General features: G+C 42.6%; 1 protein-coding gene and 1 long non-coding RNA gene across 3 annotated transcripts in view; one reads left to right on the forward strand and one right to left on the reverse strand.

Annotated features, from left to right (window-relative positions):
* Positions 1-21,123, forward strand: part of LOC121440619 (fibrillin-2-like) — a 197,161-nt gene that overhangs the window by 141,484 nt on the left and 34,554 nt on the right. For both annotated transcript variants that reach the window (XM_041641392.1, XM_041641393.1), the window contains exons 34-48: positions 1,689-1,814; positions 4,485-4,607; positions 5,684-5,806; positions 7,875-8,036; positions 8,744-8,812; positions 9,259-9,384; positions 10,377-10,502; positions 11,094-11,246; positions 13,510-13,578; positions 14,792-14,917; positions 15,103-15,228; positions 15,654-15,779; positions 17,332-17,448; positions 18,862-18,990; positions 19,444-19,563. In XM_041641392.1, the coding sequence (XP_041497326.1) occupies positions 1,689-1,814; positions 4,485-4,607; positions 5,684-5,806; positions 7,875-8,036; positions 8,744-8,812; positions 9,259-9,384; positions 10,377-10,502; positions 11,094-11,246; positions 13,510-13,578; positions 14,792-14,917; positions 15,103-15,228; positions 15,654-15,779; positions 17,332-17,448; positions 18,862-18,990; positions 19,444-19,563 (1,821 nt within the window). The remainder of the gene's footprint in view (positions 1-1,688; positions 1,815-4,484; positions 4,608-5,683; positions 5,807-7,874; positions 8,037-8,743; positions 8,813-9,258; positions 9,385-10,376; positions 10,503-11,093; positions 11,247-13,509; positions 13,579-14,791; positions 14,918-15,102; positions 15,229-15,653; positions 15,780-17,331; positions 17,449-18,861; positions 18,991-19,443; positions 19,564-21,123) is intronic.
* On the reverse strand, positions 13-7,877 carry LOC121440621. The gene is made up of 3 exons (XR_005973371.1): positions 7,545-7,877; positions 1,760-1,898; positions 13-58 (listed from the first exon to the last, which is right to left on the reverse strand). It is a non-coding gene; the product is annotated as an uncharacterized LOC121440621 (long non-coding RNA).

Below are 21,123 nucleotides of genomic sequence, written 5' to 3' on the forward strand. Positions count from 1 at the left end.
AGTAACAGGCTTGCGGAGTGCTCCGTTATCCCCATCTCAGGACACCCAATAGGCTTTCCTTGTTTTAAGAAAAACGTGAAGAAAATGGAAATGATTGTCTGCGCTTCTACTCGACCAGTGAAAGAGCACATACCTTTTTCATCCCTTAAACACAGAAGCCTGAAAAAGCGTCCAGAGAATGTGGATTCTTTAAAGTAATGACGTCTCTCTTTTCCTGTACTGCTAATGACGATTGTTACCTCTTACTACTTGATGAAGTACCCATCAGAAAAACACAGGGGTTGGGGAAGGCACCTGGGTTCACAATGTTTATGCTGCTTACTCTGGTGTTAACCTACCTACATGAGTAGTCAGGGTGACCTCAGCTCTTCTCATTTTTATTATTTTTTTAAAACAATCCTTCCTCATTTTACATACCAATCCCAGTTCCCTCTCCCTTCCCCTCTTCAAAAAATGCCCAGGACCAAAGGGTTTCAGCACAGAATTCCACCAGAACTTCATGAAAGAGGAGGGAGTTCTTCTCATTTTAAAATAGACATAGCGACCACAGCGGCATTTTTTAATCACTAAGTGGATGATCTGGGGGAACTTCGCAATTCTTGAAGATGGAATGCGTAATGTCCCTTTCTAAGAGAGATCATCAAAGCTGCTTATTATCCTCCTCAGAGTTTTATTAGCTTTTCTCCCAGTTTTGAGAGGATTAAATGGAATAACAGAAGACACAGAGGACTTAGGAAGCCACCACGTAAGCTTCAGTACACACTGGTTGTTGTTTCCCTCCCGCTGCTCCCCAGGTCTCAAGGTTGAAAGGTCATCTCTTATACCCATATATAAGACTAGATCATCCTTTGGGGCAAGAAAATGACTTTTTGCTTTACAAGCGAGGTGTCTCCCAGCTAAGGTTCATTCAAACTTTAAACTCATAATCATAAGACTAGGTCTGTAATTCGTCAAAGTGCTGTCTCATACTCCCTCTCTGTAGAGTCTTGGCTGTTATATATGTCCCGGACTTTGTATGGGATGTAGTGTCAAAGAAAGAATGGTGTTGGTGGCAAGCCCATCAATACTCATAATGGGGCCCAGTGGGACCCTTGTAGCTCTTTTGGCCTCTCTCAGCCTGGACTTTTTTCTAGTGAACTCAATGAAAACTGCATTCCTGGTGGTGGCCATGCCACCTGGCTCAGGACACGCTGATGTCTGTCCCCCTCCCCTTTCCTGCTATTTAGAATTAAGTAAATTATCTTGAAGGCCTTTAAAAAGTGTCTGTCTGTATATTTTGGTGAGACTTTAGTAGTAGGAAGGAAACTTTGTTTCCACGGCATCTCTCATTTCCTGTAAGACGCCTCAGCTGGGAAAACAGGGAAGTCCATTGCTGTGCTTTCCTATGAATGAGCGGAATCCCAGAGCTCTTGGTCCTATCTACTAATACCGCTTTTAATACCCATTTATCAGCGGGTATTAAGGAGAACTGAGAGAAACTCCATCCGTCTCTATTATAGCCGAGTGTTAGGTGTGTAAGTTAGGGAGCTTCCATCTCAGGCTTCGGACCCACTCTAGCGAATGGGTTAATTGGTGCTTCATACTAAGCAACCCCAACTCCCGCCGCTGAAACGGATATCACTTTTGAGCAAGGAGACAAACGTGCTGGGAAATTTGGAACCTGACGGAGGTGTCTTCTCATTCTGCAGACGTCGACGAGTGTGCAGAGAACATAAACCTTTGTGAGAACGGCCAGTGCCTGAATGTCCCCGGAGCTTACCGTTGCGAGTGTGAGATGGGCTTCACCCCAGCCTCAGACAGCAGATCCTGCCAAGGTGGGTTGCCAGGCTTCCAATTCATTTTCCAGCTGGATCCGCTACAGCAAATGAAACCACGGAAAGGGCTGGAACGGGCTCCACCTGGAAGCAGAATACACAGCGCACGCAGCACATATAAAAAGCCGCTCGTTTAAGCGTGGATTAGTTTGTGAAATGAATAATGAGGAAGGCTGGCTTTCATCTCTTATGAGATATTTCTGGCTCAGAGCCAATAGTTGGAAGTTTGGCTTATTCCTCTTTTTTTCTTTCTTTCTTTCTTTTTGCTAAGCCATTTCTTTCTTCCTTTGGTGTCACTAAATGAATGACATGTGACACACCTCTTCTGGTTTTAAAGGGGGGGGATCTATTGCCTACCTCAGCTATCTGTATTCACCATGCTCAGTAAAGTCAAAGCATCTTGCTTCTGGCATTTCCTTTCATGTTTGAGGATGTGGTGTGTATGGCCGAGACTAGAAGCCCATCAAGGACTTGTTCACCTCTCCTCAAAAGTAGAGGAAAATGAAATACATGATTTCTCTCCTAAAAATGGGGCTCTGTATCTAGAATGCCAGAATGTGTCCAAGGGAAAAAATGGATTTTCTCTTAAGTTGGGGATTCAATTCACAGTACACAGAGTCTGGGCCATCAGCCTGCTATAGGAAATATAATATGATTGAAGAATGAAAAGAATGTAGCTTCATTGTGAGACTGTGGAGCGTCAACAAAAGTTGCCATTCATAGAAACATTTTTTTTTCCAAAAGGTGACTTCCCCCAATTCCAAATCTGGCTCCTCCTCTTCTTTCCCCTCTTCCCCCTCAAGCTAACTATGGGGGAAAGATGATGAAATGAAACAAATTCCAGGCCCTTCCCCTACCATAGTGTGAAAGAAACGGCGAGCACCAGCACAGACACACAAACACATTGCTATCAACCAAACATAAGCAAACTGTACCGGGAGACTCAAAGGCAAACCTCATCCTGCCCCGCCACCAGAAAGTAGATGCTAAGAGAGAAATGATGCCTGCGAGAAGGTGATGGCTGAGTAATTATTCGTTAGGATCGATTGCATCTGTGCATGATGGTAGACGGAGGTCCTAGAGGAAGATGCCATCAGCAGTGCGTTCTGTCTCATTTGAGTTGTCTCGACCATATAAAGGCAATGTTTTCCCATACCCCATCTTACATAGCTGGCGCATTAGTAGAAACTGGAAGCTTTTGGTGAAGTTCATTCCATAGGGAAATGTGTGCTCAGAAAGATGGTGCCATTCTCTCTCCACTACCGACAGTTTTAATTGCAGCCTGCATCAAGAAATCTTAGCTCTCTCTTCTTAGAGGACAGCCACCAACAGGACAAGATACATTTGAATACTGGCTGAACATTTGACACAATTGGAACAGTCCCTTAAACCTAAGATAGTTAGAACAAATTAGTGTACCTATTTTAAGTAGCCAGGAGACCCTTCTAATTTAAGATACAACTATTTCAAGAAAGCAGTTTGAATGACTTATCTATGAAGCCTGAAAAATGACTCACCTTGCAACATGCAAGCACCTTTACTTGCTTGCCACCAAGTCTGTTGACACGAGACCCATCCCCGGAACCCACATGGTGGAAGAAAAGGACTGCTTTCCACAAATCACCTTCTCACCTCCATGTGCAAGTCACGATGTGTGCATACACACGCAAATATGCACACACACACACACTAAATTACTGTTATATTTAAAAATCATTTTTAAAGAATTGTTTCCTCAAAAAATATGTTAAGATTTTATCTTTGGTTACATGAGTGGGTCTGTGTGCTGTGGAGTAGGGTGGTATATGTACGTGTGAGCATGCGTACCCATGGAGCCCAGAAGAGGGTATCAAATCCCTGAAGCTGGATTGACAGATGGCTGTGTGCAACTGACTGTGGCTGCTAGGAATCAAGCCCAGGTCCTCAGGAAGAGCAGTACCCGCTCTTACCTACTGAGCCTCCTCCCATGCTCTGTTAGTAGATATATTTTATCAAAATACAAAGAAATCAATGGGTAATGGACCATGTTATTTCACGGTATAAAGAATAGTATTCTCTCCATGTTTACAAATGATTTTATGGTAATAGGTCAGATTATAAAATAAACTAACATTAAGTGTTAAAGACTTTTTACCAATATATTTAGTACATGTTGTTTTATATTTCAATATGCCGATTATAAACTATGTACTGTTTGTACGAATTAGGTAGAATCTTTCATTTACTTGTTTTTTTAAGATTTCACTAATTTGACGACTTTGCATTTAATTTTCATATTCTACTTATACTGCCTAAGCTGGCACTTACTATTGGAGTATATTATAATAGAGAATAATTGGGACACAGGTGTAGCTCAGTGGTAATGTACTTGCCTAGCATGCATGGGTCTCTGCATTAGATTCCTAACACTGCAGAAAGGGGAAAAAAACATAAGAAACCCATTGAACCAAAATAGGACTTGTTTTATATCATATCCTATAGATAAGCGTTTTATCCTACAGATAAGTATGCCTTACTCACCATTTGAACTATTTATCCAGCTAAAGACAAAGAAAAAAAAAATGTTACTGCTCATAAATATCCTAGAATTTAGAAAAATTCATTGTTACTCATTAAAAACATAAAATGTCTTTGTAAACAAGAGGTGACCTTCTTTCTTTGTGTCCTCAGATATTGATGAATGCTCCTTCCAGAACATTTGTGTCTTTGGAACATGTAACAATTTGCCTGGGATGTTTCACTGTATCTGCGACGATGGCTATGAACTGGACAGGACAGGAGGAAACTGCACAGGTATGGCAAGCCAGGGCCAACTGTGTTCTCATGGCTTGGCATAGTATTCTATGCTAAATACATTAACTCCTCAAATTTTTCTGAAGTTAGACTGTGAATGTTTTTGAAAAAGAAAAGTATATTCTAACACATTTACTTTCTACTATGGAATTTATTAGTGTTTAGATAAACAACTTCATTATTTAATACAAAACTAGTAAACATTCATATATTGAATGAACATATGTGAATTTGTATGTATATTTCATTTTTCTTAATTTTTAATAGAATTTAATAACAAACCTTTCAAATAAAAAAAAAAGTCACGCACCAGAATTAACCAGACCTAAAGTCTACACATCTTGGTGAACTTCTACACAGGCTGAATAGCAATTCTCAACCTGTGGAGCTTCTCAATGAATTCTTCTATTTTTCTTTCTGTTTTTTCTTTTTCATTCTGTTTTGCTTTTTGTTTTTTGCTTTGTTTTTTGAGAAAGGGTTTCTCTGCATAACAGACTTAGCTGTCCTGGAACTAGTTCTTGTAGACCAGGCTAGCCTCAAACTCACAGAGATCTACTTACCTCTGCCTCCTGGGTGCTGGGATTAAAGGCATGCATCACGATTACCCAGCCTGAATTCTTCATTTTTCTTAAGCAGATCATTTTTCTTCCTCAGAATGCAGCATTTGATTATTGTTTATATATTAAGTTATTAAACAGCACTATTGAAAATGCCATTTTCTATTAGTTCCAGGCCTTTCTGGTGTACATAGTGAATTAGGGCAGCCAGGGTTAAAAAGTATAATCCCATTGTCTTCCCCCATACCCTCAAAAAATACACACTAACATGCTCACAGATGCACAAACACACACACATGAATGCACATACATGTGCACCCTACATATATGCACACACTTATATAGAATCTTCACCATTGAAACATATTCTATCTTTGTGTCAAATCTATTTTCATTCTGTTGAGTCTTTCACAACAATCTTTTCTAACTTGGGGGGAAGATCCATTCAATTCCTTGGAAAAGCACTTCTCATGTAGAAGTAAAGATGTTAATTAACATGGGCATCTTACATGTTCATAGATATTGATGAGTGTGCAGATCCCATAAACTGTGTCAACGGCCTATGTGTGAACACGCCTGGTCGCTATGAGTGTAACTGCCCACCTGACTTCCAGTTGAACCCCACGGGCGTGGGTTGTGTTGGTAAGTGAAAGACAAATGAATAGAATCAGACAGACAGAACTGAATATTTAAATTCTCTTGACAATGAGCTATAATGTGTACTTGATATATTCATTTAAAGAAAACAACCTGATCACCTAAGAAACACTCTAGATGATTCCACGGTTATAATCTGAAGGACAACTTTGAGTACAAAACCAAGAAAAGAGGTAGTAGATATTTGAGTTGACAATGACTAAATCCTTACTAAAATAAGCAATATTTTTTCAGTATAGATAGATTTTATTTTCTATAAACCCCATTAAAATTATTTCAAAACATTAGAAAGGGTCCAGGGAATACAGATAATAAAGGACGGTGCTCTTTCCAACTGAAGAATCTGTGAACCCTAAGTTTTTCTCTTGGCTTTATAGACCGAAGATAGTAACACAGTGACTTTCATAGATGTCTGTAGGATGTTCATTACACTACTTGCAGTGACACAGATTTACTAGAAACCAATTTAGCAAACTGTACAGATTTTTAAAGGCAATCTGAACTCTCAGGAAACTGAGGCCGGAGGTTCTTACATTAGAGTCTAGGCTGTGCTGCAGAGTAAAACCATATCTCAAAACAGACAAACGAGAAATATAAGCATTTGGACATCATAGAACTCTTACACAGTTTGTCCCCAAAGCAGCTGTGATTAGACACTGAAACTCAGCGTTTTACATGACAAAAATTTTAAATTAGCACATTAAAACTGTTTTATAGGAACACACGCAAAAGCTACTAGCAGGGCATTTGAATAGTCAAATGGTCGGGGGAGACAGGAATGGAGGATAAAAACAAAAGAGGGGGAAAGAGGGAAAAAGGAATATTGAATGAATTCAAAGCTAGCAAGGGAGGGACCATGAGTTAACCCAGTTCCTGCACCCAAGATCTGGCATCAGAAACAAGTAAAGATATTGAAGCATAACAAAGAGAAGCAGTCAGATGGTTGCTCTGTGTGCAGCCAGAAGAGAAAGGTACTCTGTGAACTCATAAAGACTTTCAAAATACTTTGGTTGGGATGAGACCTTTTAGGGGTGGCCTGGCCTGAAGCAGTTCTTCTGACAGACTACTTAGGCTACAAAGGCCAAAACAGACTGGACTTGGGCCAAGGGTTGAAGCTAAGAGATGAGTTAGGAGGCCATTGGAGTCTAGGTTAAAAAAGATGTTGGTAGCTGGAATTCAGATTAAGACGTCAGTGACATCAGTTGCCAGGTGCATTTTGAAGATAAAGTTATCAAGCCTTTTTGTTACTTGTGTGAAAGGGGAATGAGAGTGAGGGATCGGAAGTGGCAACAAGCCTTGACAGCTGAGAAAGGTGGAGACTTCCATCACCTGAAAACCCCTAAGACTCAAGGTGAAGTAGAACAGATCCGTATGTGAACAAAGAGTCTCCAGTTTAATTCTTGGAGGTGTTGACTCGGAAATAACTAATAACACTTACGAGAGAAATCAGCAGAAAGGTTTAGAACTCAGAAGAAAGGTAAGAGAGGACTCTGCACTTGAGTTCACTCAAAGGAAAATGAAAATACTATGTAAAGCCATGCTTCAAGATGGTAGCTACAGAGATGAGGCCACCTTCAGCGACACTGGACCCTTCCGCTAGAGAGCTCTAGTTTGACAGTTCTGCAAACGTTGCCGTGGAGATTGACATCAACCCATTTGGGGGTTGCTGATGACAGTCGAGCAGAATGAGACCGTTAGCACGTTACAAACTTAGTTAACTTACCTACATATGTTTCCACTTCTTCGCAAACTCAAGATACAGATTAATTAAACCCAATTTTCTTGTAGTCACATAATTCAAAATGTCCAGAGTACCCCCAAATAAGGAATGCCTCACTGCGTTGCTTCTTCCATGAATATATGCAACAGTCTGTGATCTCTAGTGACCACCGCCTGTCATCATTTCTTATGGTTGATTCGAGACATTGTGCAAGGAGTTAAAATGATCCCACCACATCAGCGTGCAAAATCCTGAACGCAGTCCTTTTAAATGCCTTCCTGAGGGGTTCTCTCCATAGTCGGGACCACTTTAAGCTCCTCTGTTGTTCCGCAGACAACCGCGTGGGCAACTGTTACCTGAAGTTCGGTCCTCGAGGAGACGGGAGTCTGTCCTGCAACACAGAGATTGGGGTGGGCGTCAGTCGCTCCTCCTGCTGCTGCTCCCTGGGGAAGGCCTGGGGAAACCCCTGCGAGACGTGCCCCCCTGTAAACAGCAGTAAGTATGCAGCCGACAGAAGAGGAACAGAACATTCCCAGCCCAGGATAGAAACAAGTTGCTATTGTATTCTTGGACTGGGGGCGCGGGGAGGGGTGGTTTTGGACGGTTGTCTGTGGTTGTGCTAAAATCCGCCAAGAGTGTTTTTTAGAAAAGGAATTTTAGTTCCTCTCTTCCTATTTTTCTTCATTGTGTTACTCTAAAAAATCATTTTAACCACAATCCAATCTGAATGGTCATAATCTCGATTCTCCATGGTATCAGAGACGAAGGCCATTCCCAGTTCTTCTCGGAGGTTTAGTTCAGGTCCGTAGGTGGAGTGTATCCTGAAGTCAGTCATGGGGCACTCTAAATGGAAACATGTGTTCTGATATGCACAGAACCAAACCTTTGTACCGCAGGCTCCTGACATTTTTATTTCCTTGGCTAAGCATTTGTGATATGAATTATCTAAACGGCAGTGTTCTCTATAAAATAAAAACAAAAAAATGGCTTTTGTTATTCCCACTGCATGTCACTGATGAAGTCATGATACTTGGGAGTAAAATGTGATATACGTTATTGTAATACGTTTGAAAAGACACAAAGAAAACTATGGACACCCCCTGAGGATCTGAGTTTGGCAGCTGGTGAATGTTTGCTGATTGTCTCAACCACTGGGATCCGAGAATCAAACTTCTTGTTTTCCCTTTTTTTTTCCCTCCCAGCTGAATATTATACGCTGTGTCCTGGAGGTGAGGGCTTTAGACCGAACCCCATCACAATCATCTTAGAAGGTGAGTTCATCGCTATTTGTCGTGTAGGCTTTAATAAGGATATCGGCTTAGGTTAGAGGGAAACCTGTACAAAAGCCGGTGTGAAGCAGAGCAGCAGGCTTCCTGAGTGGAGCTACAGGTGGGCAGGCTGTCACACACATGTTTAGCTACAATTTTACCGAGAGGCAGCCATCCATTGCCAGATCTGGTGTTCAGTTGTTATGCAGAGACCCCCTTGTTACATTGTCTGCAGCAAATGCCGGCAGCTTGCTTCCATTCCTCTCCTCAGAAACCAGCAGTTGTGCAAGGAAGTCAGGAGAATTATGGTCAGAGTAAACCCAGCACTTAGAGGTCTTCTTTTAGGTGCACAGATGTCTGTGGTCCGTACAAGATGTCGTGTTTGAAAGCTGCAGATATTGACCCTTTGCTCACGATGTTTGTTGTTAATGAACTGTCTCCTCTTGTAGATATTGATGAATGTCAGGAGTTACCAGGGCTCTGCCAGGGTGGAAACTGTATTAACACCTTTGGGAGTTTTCAATGCGAGTGCCCCCAGGGCTACTACCTCAGCGAGGAAACCCGCATCTGTGAAGGTGAGGGGATATGGTGCTGCTGTCTACTGCAATGTCTGCTCTCAGGGCCCTGCGTCCTACAGAAGGATGACAGCTCATTGAGACTGTTGATAGCTTTTATCTTTTCATGGCAATGCTGTCCCTTTGTATAGTAACAAATTCAATTTGCAGTTCATTTGCAATGACTTACTTTAAAGTTTTCTCTGAGTAAGATGGTGGGCTAAATATAGATTGATAATGGAATTGCGAATATGAAGTTAGTTACATGTAAACATTGACAATAATTTTGCGTAGGAACAGGGAAACTTCAATGTGATGGCAAGTCAAAACTGGTCAGTAATTTCTAAATGTTGGATAAATATAAAGATGACGAAATATTGTATGGATTATGTCTCCCCCTCCCCCTATCACATAGCAGTTATAATTTGAATTTTAGGAGACCTTCTCACCTCTAGAGGCAAGGACCACCCTTGTCTTTGTTGCTTCAAGCTCTAGTTAACAATATAACTCAGTGTTTGTCTGTGGGATGAGGGACTGCGTCAAAAACTGAACATTAAGAACGAAACATTGTTCTATTACAGCCTTTAGTCTTGAACTTCTTAGCCAAATGCATCTGAAAGAAATGTGATTTACCCTCAACTGAGAGCCTATGAGGGGACTTCTAGTTTGAAAAGAGGATCACACAGCCTACACTCAGTTTCAGGCTGCTGTTAAAACTTTAATCCAAATGGCATAGGAAAAAGCAAACTTGAAAGAAATTCCTCTTAGAGAATGTGAATTTCCCCAAATGTATACAGGCATGGGGCAATTTCTTTATAGTTCATCGATTTTTAGGATTGAGAGAGCTTTTTATCTTTTTTTTTGAAGTATGTTCTTGTGATGTATAAATATAAACACATCCTTTGTGGGTATTTTTTTCATTTCTGAATCTTATAAACACGGAATTAGGGAATCACCTGTGTCCTGTTCAGTAAGCTACCAACCTAAATCACGGATGTTCTTGCTTCTTCTAGACATTGATGAATGTTTTGCCCATCCTGGCGTATGTGGCCCCGGAACCTGCTACAACACCCTGGGAAATTACACCTGCATTTGCCCACCTGAGTACATGCAGGTCAACGGAGGGCACAATTGCATGGGTCAGTAGCCGACCCCGAGAGGAACCGCCGGAGTCAAGGCTGCTGACTGAGCGCCTCTGGCATCTCTGTTCTCAGAATCACTGTTCAGAGTGTCTGGGTCCAAATCTTTATGGAGAAGGAATCATCACGATTGAGGAAGTGTTTCAGAGTCCCATGAACTGATGCTCTACCTCAGGCTCTTAATCTTCCACCACATAGATCCATATCCTGTAAATCTGAGATTTAAAAAAAAAAAATTAGGGCTTGGAGTTACAGGTCTCAGATAATTTTGATTCTCCCTGTATATAAAATGTACTTTGTATAGATAAGAAGATATTCAGATTTCAACACTTAATTTTTTTCAATTAAATTAATTAATATTTTTTGATTAAATGAGTATTTTAGTAGAAGAAATGCATGTTAATGTGCCCATAAAATGCTTTGCCTAAAAGCAGGGGCTGTCCATCCGAAAAGGATGGAGCAGTTCAGCGAGTTAAGACAGCCGACCAAGACAGAACTTTCCCAGAGTTCCATCCCTCAGGAGAGTTGGCTGAGCAAGCATGTTGGTTTTACTGCTCGTGATGCCGAGCTGACCCATTTTTCCCCACGCAGACATGAGGAAAAGCTTCTGCTACCGAAGCTATAATGGGACCACGTGTGAAAACGAGTTGCCTTTCAACGTGACCAAGAGGATGTGCTGCTGCACACACAACGTGGGAAAAGCCTGGAACAAGCCTTGTGAGCCATGCCCAGCGCCAGGAACAGGTAGGCACCGTCACTCACGCTCCCTCCGCTCAGTGCTTTGTGTGGCAGACAGTCACAGTGTGCGTCAGGTCCAGATAGAGCCAAACAGCGGGCTATGGCTTCATTTCCCAAATGACCTGGGCCCTGCACTGACTCCTGAGATATATACTCATAAGCTCCAGATCTCAAAAAGAGGCAAGCATCAATGTCCGGGTTTATAGCATTGGTCTATGTACAATCATCATCAAAAAGACTGGCCTTTTATTTATTTAGTCATCCAACGAATTTATTGAGCAACTACTGTTCGTCACTGTGTTCAACATGGAAGGTATAATGTTTTGGTAAAGTAACTTAAAAGCTAGCAACATCAGTAATAATTGTTTAAATTAAATCTTGAAAATATGTAAAATAAAGTGATGAAGAAATGTTGCTTGAAAAAAATATGTTTTAAGAAAGTATCTCATGAAAAAAACTGCAAAAAAAAAAAAAAGCCAGCTCATATGCAGCTCCTCCCACAACACAGAAGGAACCTATACATGACAATACATTTTAAAATGGTTTTAGAGTACTGGGGTTTTCTTTTGTGTGTTTCTGTGCCTGGTGCCTGCAGAGACCAGAAGAGGACACTGAATCTCCAAGAACTGGGAGTTATAGCCGGTTGTGATGTGCTCAGTGCATGCTGGGAATTGGGCCCAGAAGAGCCTGTCTCCAGCCAGGCATGGGAGGGTTTCACACAAGAGCATATTCCATTGAAAGAAAAAAAAGAAGGAAGGAAAGAAGGAAGGAAAGAAAGAAGGAAGGAAGGAAGGAAGGAAGGAAAACAGAGTCAAGATTAGCAACCACTTGTCTTTAAATTATTCTTTGTCTAGACTTTGTGAGGCCTAGAGAATGGTAACTTAGCGTAGTTGTAGATCCTGAACCTAAACTAGGAGGACCAGTGGAAAATGAATGGACTGTGCATTTGTTACCAAATATTGATGTGCGTGTGCATGTTTCACTCTGGGGATGCTAAAATGAATTCGGGGGAAGAGATATGGAGAAGTGGTGCAGAGTTCTCAAACCCAGTGTCTTAGTGACTCAAACCCAGCAGCAAGTACTTTCTTCCTCATCATGACAGAACACCCGACGGACCGACCCACCAGTCTAAGGGACGACAGATTTATTCTGTCTCATGCTTTCCAAAAGTCATGACCCACCATGGTGGAGAAAAGTGAGCAGAGCCCTTTGGTCCAGGGTAGCAGAAGCTCAAGGCCTTAGCTTGTTCACAGGGCATAGACCAAGAGCCAGAGGACACAGGCAGGAGGCAGAAACAAGGGTGACCTTTAAAGATCAACCCTTCTGGACTGCTTCCACCACCTCTAAATGGTCGACAGCCTCAAAAACAGCAAACTGGATTAAAAAGCTAGAGGCCAAGTGTTGAAATGGTGAGCCAGGCAGGGCACCTTAGATAATATCGCAACCGTTTTCAGGTGGGTTTGGTTAGCCTTGCCCAGCCCCGTTTGCATCCGTAAGATGAGGTGAAGACATTCTCACCATTATGAAACTCCAGCAAGACTACTGGTTGGAGAAAATAAATGTCATTTTCTCTGACAGAAAACGAAGGGCTTAGGTTTTGGGACAGATCTATATATGTATAGGAAAGCCCTGTTGGTGGTGTGATCCAAACAGAGGACTTGCAGTTTTTAATGACACCTTCTCTGGAAAACAGGATAATCAACAGCAGCAGGGGCTATTCCATGGGGTACCATGCTTTCTGACAAACTGAGATGATTGGTAGGAAGGTCGGTAGGTAGATTAGATAGAAAGACAGACAGACAGACAGACAGAGATGGATGGACAGATGTCAGAGGACAGTTTTGTGAAGTTGGTTCTCTCCTTCCCCTCTTCCATGGATTCCAAAAACCTGGCTCAGGTTGTTAGGCTTGCTCCATGAAAGCCTCTGCACCTGAGCCACCTAAGCCGCCCGAATTGAATCATTATTAAAGCTCTTTGTATCATAAGGGAAAAATAACTGAATTGCCAAAGAAGTTTTGTCTTCTTTAATATTCTGCTTACCTTCTCCTGATATCAGATCAATAAGAAGCTGATGATAGAGATGGCAGTGATCGAGGCTGCCTAGATCATTTGCAGAAGCAGACATTGTTATCAAATGCACATGATTACTATGTAGAAGACTGGCTGTGGATAATATAAAAACGCTCTTGTTGGTCAAAATTGCGGTGTAAAGATAATTAGGATGTGTCTGAGAATGTTAAGAGTGTCTGCCTTTGTTTCCATTTTAAAGCTGACTTCAAAACTATATGTGGAAACATCCCTGGATTCACCTTTGACATCCACACAGGAAAGGCCGTTGGTGAGTTTGTTCCCATTATAGTTGTGAATGCACACATGCGTGTGTAAACATATGCATGTATAGGTCACAGTTTGTACTCAAGTGTCTCCAAATGTATCAGTACCACAAAATCTATTAATCTGGATTCCAAGCTAACATGATTAGTTAATCAAGAAAGTGTGCTTCCAGCCTTTGACCAAGTGTTAGTTGTGATTGCGTTATACTTCATCCACGTAGCCTAGCAATTAAAGTATGATAATTACTTGACAGTCTCAAAGTTCCATGCATGCCATGCAAAAGTTCAAATTTCCCTTGCAATGCTCATTGTCTTGCATGGCTAAAAATCCTACCTTATTTTATGTTCGTGGGTGTGGATGTACCTTGTGCGTATCTGTGTAGGTGCACATGTTTGTGCATGCCAGGAATTTCTAAAGACCAGAGATTAATATCTGATGTGTTCCTCAACATTTTACACATTGCTTCCTGTGACAGGGTCCCTCACAGACAAGCTAGCCAGGACCTCCACGAATCCACACACCTCTGATCCCTTCCTTCCCAGCCCTAGGGTTACAGATGCATGCCACTATGTGGACACTGGGGATCTGAACTCAGGTCCTATGCTTACATGTCAAGCACTTTTCCACTGAACCATCTCTCCACCCTGCTTCATCTTATTTTAACTGCTAGTTGCTCTTTTCAAAAATACACCTCAAGTTTTTTTGTCTATTTTTATATCATCCCTTTCATTTGGTCTCATTATGAATTTACGGAATCCCTTTTCAGATGCATCACTTCCTTCTGAATGGACTTTCTGTTGTGAAGTCTACATTTCCCTCCTAGTTTAAACAATATAATTTTAAGTCTCTGTGAAGCAATCTACTTGAGTGTGTGTATAACAAAATACACTCACTTAAGGAAACACAGCTTTGTCAGATGAACGGCAGCCATTCAGCTGACCTCACACAACTAGCAGTTGGGACTTGGTTCCTTAAGGGATTCACTGGTCTTCTTGTCACTCCTTTTTGTGTTTACCAATCACCTTCATTTTTCCAAAGCTCTTCAGAGGAACTAACTGCACTGTGGTCTGTAGTTCTCCGTAAGCCACATGACCACTTATGGCAGCTTACATTTGACTTGAATAGAGAATACGTATTTTCATTTCAGGCTACACAGAAATAAGATGGTAAAGACGTTTCGCAGAAACACATATTTTATCCAATTCATTCCATTTCAGACATTGATGAATGTAAAGAGATTCCAGGCATTTGTGCCAACGGTGTGTGCATCAACCAGATCGGCAGTTTCCGCTGCGAGTGCCCGACGGGCTTCAGTTACAATGACCTGCTCCTGGTCTGTGAAGGTAATCTGAGAAATATATGTCCTTCCTCCAAAGACTTGGCTGCGCAAGTGGCTTCTCGGTGGGAACTTGTGATTTTGTACCATCCCCTCTGTAGTATGTAAGAGCTGAGCGTGGAAGTCGGTGACCTGAACGTACCTCTAAAGCAACTGTGTAAGACTGTTTACCTGGACCCGTTGCTTTTTCAGACATCGACGAGTGCAGCAATGGCGACAACCTTTGTCAGCGCAATGCAGACTGCATCAACAGCCCCGGCAGCTACCGCTGCGAGTGTGCGGCCGGCTTCAAGCTCTCTCCCAACGGGGCCTGTGTAGGTAAGCAGTAGGCTAACAGCCGCCAGATACGGCAACGTATGGGTTCCCTGTTCTCCAAGGATTTCTCGCTTCCTCACTACAAAATATTTTAAGGATGCCTTTAGAAAGATAGTCTGCCTCATGCTGAAACACTTCCACCATAATGTTCAAATTGTTTTCTTGAGAAATGATGTTCAGTGGGTTTCTCTGGCATCAAATAGAATCCTTGAGGTCCCAGTCCACCAGCAAACATTGTCTGAATGAAGAGAGCCTTGGGTACCCCAAAGCCTCGCTTATATTAATTCAGCTCTGGTCCTGGTCCATTCTTAGCCTGTCTGTAATAATTACTAGCAGGTTAGAGAAATGCATCTGTGAAAAAACGGGGACTCTTAATAAAACTCAGCTATGCATAACATGTGTCTTTTTTTTTTTCTTTCCTGTTTTAGATCGCAATGAATGCTTGGAAATTCCCAACGTCTGCAGTCATGGCCTGTGCGTTGATTTGCAAGGAAGTTACCAGTGCATCTGCAACAACGGCTTCAAGGCTTCTCAAGACCAGACCATGTGCATGGGTAGGACCGCTTTTCCCATCCAGGGATCGACATGAGGCTGGGACTTAAAGACAGTGATTCCGAGGGCAGCCACCATGTCTCCACCATGCTAAACAGTTTAGGGCTTTGGAGTAAAATGTGCAAGTCAGGGACATGCCGCAGTAGGTTCTTCTGTCCAGTGATCCTCAACATTTGACTCCAGAGGTTCATGTGGCATGACGTCATTCAGACGAACTCAGTGCCAGGTGGAATTTACCCACGAAATGCATCTTGGAGTGCACAGGAGTAGCGAGGATGACCATATTAACACACACACGTGTGCAGATATGCATCCTTTTATACAAACTCTAGTTTGGGATTTAATGGCATCATTGAAGCTTTACCTCTTAAGATAATTGCAGACGTGAATATAACCAGAGTCTTTAAAAGTCCCCAGTAACCAATATAAGGGTTGGTTAATTGCTGCAAGTGGTGAGTAATATGCTTGCAAAGGCAGCTGGAAAGGATGCCATAGGCTAGGGTGGCACCGAATGCCAAACCTCTGATGTTATGTAACTCAGAGGTCCTCTCTAAGCTTAAGATAAAACTTAACACGTGGTGCTTTGCGAGTAGCATGTCCTCTGTGTGGAAAGGCCAGGGGATTTTTGTGTGCCCACTCTATAGGGATCACCTGGCGAGGTGAGTGTTAAAATCAGGTTTCACTAGTCTGGAACTATTTCCTTCATGGACTATCTGTGCCACGAACAGCATATGGGGAAAGCCTCAGTTTACCCACTGCACCCTGAGAGCACCTTCCCATCATGGGCCGCCCCAGAATGACAAGAAATAAAAGTCTCTAACCTATATCATTGGTTCTGGACCCATGTGCGTGGACTTTCTGGGAAGGCTTGCTTAGAGGAGAAACAGGGGTCTCCTTCTATACTCAGAGAGTCTAATCTGCTACATACATATTTTGTATTTATGACTCTGGAATTCATATGGGAACAACATGTCCTATATGAACAATTCTTTCACAATAAAGTCAGCTGGAGCCCAGGCCTCTCAGACACACTGTGGAGCCGTGTCTGTTCCCTGGATAGTGGCCCTGCAGGCTGGCCTCCCAGCACAAGGGTTTGCTGTCTGCTGTCATAGATGACCTTGCTAACTATTCTCACTGTGACTTTTAGAAAGCTCATGACTAAATTCTAAATAAACTCCTCTTTGGATTTTATTACTTCCTTAAAGAGGCTGAACTCTTCATTGTTAAATTAAGATTTATCGATTCTTGACCAAGTGTTAATAATGCTTTAACATTTGCTAGATGAGCCTGTTCCTTGCAATATTTCTGCCAATGACATGTTTTCTACCCGTTGCTTCTGAGAATTGCACATCCCCATAGGTCAGACTGTTTTTTATCTTTCATCAGTTTGCAGTTTTGATTTCTCTCCCCGTTTTCACATTCTTACTTTCCTCAAACAACCACGGGTTCCTAGCACTGCGCTGGGGAGCATCTAAGTCACGAAGCGGTGAGGGAGAAAGGAAACGTTAAAGGGGGGTAGCTGGTTCTAGCTAAACGTCAAGTTCTCCTCGGTAGATGTGGACGAGTGTGAACGGCATCCGTGCGGAAACGGGACTTGCAAGAACACGGTTGGGTCCTACAACTGTCTGTGCTACCCTGGGTTTGAGCTCACTCACAACAATGACTGCCTTGGTAAGTCTTTCCGTCGGTTCAGCCTTGGTTATTCAGAAGATAGGCAAAGCCGCTGAGCAATCTCTGGACACCCGCAGCAGTTTTTCCTCCGTAGTCACAAGGCCATGGGCTGTGTTGAGCCCTTCCTCACATACCCAGTTTATCAGGGAGAAAGGTCATCCGGACACCCATAACTGGAGCAGGTCTGATTTATAGTTTAGGCTCTTTGTCCCCTCTAGGTGAGATAGAGAGAGACGCTCAATCTCATGTTACTTCATGTATTTTATATGAGTTCATTTCTAATTAGCACTCCAACCCTCGCAGACTCTCCATACCCATGTCCATGTCGGGAAATTTCCTTGCCCATCCATTTCAAAGCCTGTATGCCTTTCCCAGTTAAAAAACAAAAATGTACAATGAGCAAGTTTTGAGATGGGTCCTTGGGCCACAGCTGTGCTAAATACAGGATTTCAGTTTTTGCCACACACTGACATACCAAGTAAATATAAAAGAAAGGCAACACTGAGTTGTGTATCCACTGTGGGGTGCTTTTCGATGCAATACAATGTAGCGACATGAGCTGTGAGGGGAGCATTCAGAATGATGTCCACCATTGTAGGATCAGCACAGCTCAGCCCCACCACCACATCCCAGCTTCCCTGTTGATTTCCTTTATCCTTCGGAATTCTGCAATTGTGAAAAAGATTTGCAGTTAGATGGCTATTTTATCCAACTTTGCTCGGGTTCCTCTGTAGGTTCCGTAGTTCTCCTGGGAGACCCAAGAGTCCTGTCTGACGATGCTGTAACACAAAAGCGGTCTTCAGGAAACATAGGCAATGACTCACTTGCTCACTTGTAATCAGCCCGAGGCTTACCTGAAAGCCCAGCACCTGCCATCCTCCTTGCAAATGGTGCATTATGGTCAGCAGCCCTGCACTTTTTAACAGAGCTGATTACTGTGTTCAGTAAGCTCACTTCTTTGTCCTTTGAATAGGATCCTGTGTCCAGGTGAAGGATCTGCAAGTCATGCAATCAAGTTGCATCCCATCGTCCCCTCTCCTCTGCCAAAAGAAATACATTGCAATTGGAAAAAAATCAAAGATGGGTCTTAAATTGTCAGACTTTACCTGTTTATAAATCTCCTAAGTTATAGTTCGTGTCCTTGAAAACCGCAGTGGCCCTGCGTGGTGCAGACCTCAGAACGTTTGTCTGCGTGGTGCAGACCTCAGAACGTTTGTCTGCGTGGTGCAGACCTCAGAACGTTTGTCTGCATGGTGTAGTCCTCCAAACGTTTGTCATTTTCCTTTTCTGTCACTGAAGCACAGTGTGGACCTTTTGGAAATGGGTTCCAGCAAACGTGTTTTCAGAGTTCAGCTAGGGAAACGGTTCTGTGCAGACGCTCCCTCTGAGACCCTGGCCTCTCTCTGCTTACAGACATAGACGAATGCAGCTCGTTTTTCGGGCAAGTGTGCAGAAACGGCCGGTGCTTCAATGAAATTGGCTCCTTCAAGTGTCTGTGCAATGAGGGTTATGAACTTACGCCAGACGGCAAAAACTGTATCGGTAAGAAATGAAACGGTCAATCATCTTGGTGGCGTTATGTTCTGTGAGACACCGTGAACCCCACAGTCTCACTCAGCTTAACCACATTTCACCATCAAATGGCAGGACCACAATGACCTGTGTCAGGGACATTTTGGTCTAAGGTATTAACCACCAGTTGGGAATGTGTCACGGGGAGAATTTTTATTGGGGAGAGCGCCTGAGGCTATGTCTCAATAAAAGTACATGAAGAAACAAATCAAAAGAATTGGCAGCCTTCCTCATAAAAACCATCCATGATAGGGGAGAAGCACAGGGTATCTTTGTCCATGGTGACCCAGCTGACCAATGGGCCCAGGTGGAGTCCGTGTGTTACCATCAAACACTGTCTACCGTTTTAGCAAACAGAAAAGACCGCAATGATTGTCTCCTGTCCGAGTCACATTTTTTTCTTCTTCTTCTTTCTCTCTAAAGATACCAATGAGTGTGTGGCGCTTCCTGGCTCTTGTTCTCCTGGGACCTGTCAGAATTTGGAGGGATCTTTCAGGTGCATCTGCCCCCCCGGATATGAAGTAAAAAGCGAGAGCTGCATTGGTGAGGCTTGACTTCATTCTGAGTTCACGGGTGTGCGGGAGAATAAGGCTTGGTAATGGTAAAGGCTGTGTGGGAACCTCAAACCCAGCCCCTGCGTGCCTGCTGGCCTCGGGGAGTTGACCGTGCCTGCATCCGTCTTACTGTAGCGTCAGAAATGGTTGTGTTGTAGTGTTGGCAGCGAGAACTTAGAGACGCGGGCTTGTTTTCATCGACAGAAATCATAATGCTATCAAGGGATTTTTCATTATCCTTAGTATCTGAGTCCTAGATGTCAGTAGAGATTACCTAGTGAATTTTAAAAGTTTCTACAGTGTGATCTTTGACACTGTATTAAAGGTGTCCAGGCTCCTGAAAATATGAACCAGGAAGCTTGATGGTTCTCCTGACATTCCCCCTCTCTGGAAGGCTACACTAACATAAAAATGGAAGCTATCAATCCCTTTGTCATAGCAGATGGCTTCTACCGCAGCTCCCAGCACAGGAGGACACTGTACAGCCTCGGAAGGCCTGGTCGACACGATGAAGGCGACCTTTGTACAGGTCATCCCCGTCACTCCTTGTCACTTGTTCTTTCAGCATGATTGACGTTCAGAGGGAGTGACCTCGAAGGGAGGCTTTGTGAGCATGAAAGGGTTGCTGAGGATATGTCTGACTTAAAGGTTTTCACTCTCTCCGATCCTAAAGATAAACGCCTCTGTTGTTCATATTCAAGGCAGTTACAGAGCAAAATGGGCTGTTGTTATCACAGAATGAAATCTATTTCAGGCCACAGGATTAGACAGTATGTATCCCCATTGGTCTTGTTGGTGTGCATAGTTTATTAGAAGATTGATTCTTATTTTACTAGCCAAAATAATAATAAACACAGATGAACCATCTTGGTAAAAGTTTCTTGAAAGCCTAAGATTCTCTGCTACTTTAAAAAAATTTTGTTTTGTGGATATGAGAGAGAATTTTTGTTTCTGTGTATGTGCACACATGGATGAGTTCACAACAAAGTAGCAAAGAAAATCCATAGTCCATCAATCGCTTTCTTTAAAAGTATCTGTATTGGCTACACAGTATATATGTGTTTATGTGGTATGTTTGTGGGGGGTCTATATGGGGGGTAATGCATGTGTGAAATATGTATGTGTAATGTACATGTGGTATGTGTGTATAGTGTATTAGTATGTATGTTTGGTGTGTTATATGGGTAGTATGCCCATGTGTGTGATGTACATGTATGTGGTATATGGGGAATGATGTATATGTGTGTATGTGATGTGTATTGAGCATGTATATGTGTTGGGGAGAAGTATATGTATGTGGTGTATGTGTGCATATGATATAAGTATGTGTGTGTGTGCGTGTGTGTGTGTGTGTGTGTGTGGTGGACGGGATATATGTGTGTGGTGTATATTTGTTGTATATGTCTGATTTGGGTAGCTATATGTGTGTCTAGTATGTCTGTGCATGGTGGGAAGTATATATGTGTTACGTATGTATAAAGTATATTGTGTATGTGTATGGTGTATGTATACATGTATATGCGTACAGATGTTATTCCCCTTACTTCCT

The sequence above is a fragment of the Microtus oregoni genome, unplaced genomic scaffold (genome assembly GCF_018167655.1).
Source record: "Microtus oregoni isolate MIOR12 unplaced genomic scaffold, Mior012 000069F_ref0000032, whole genome shotgun sequence".
NCBI lineage: Eukaryota > Metazoa > Chordata > Mammalia > Rodentia > Cricetidae > Microtus > Microtus oregoni.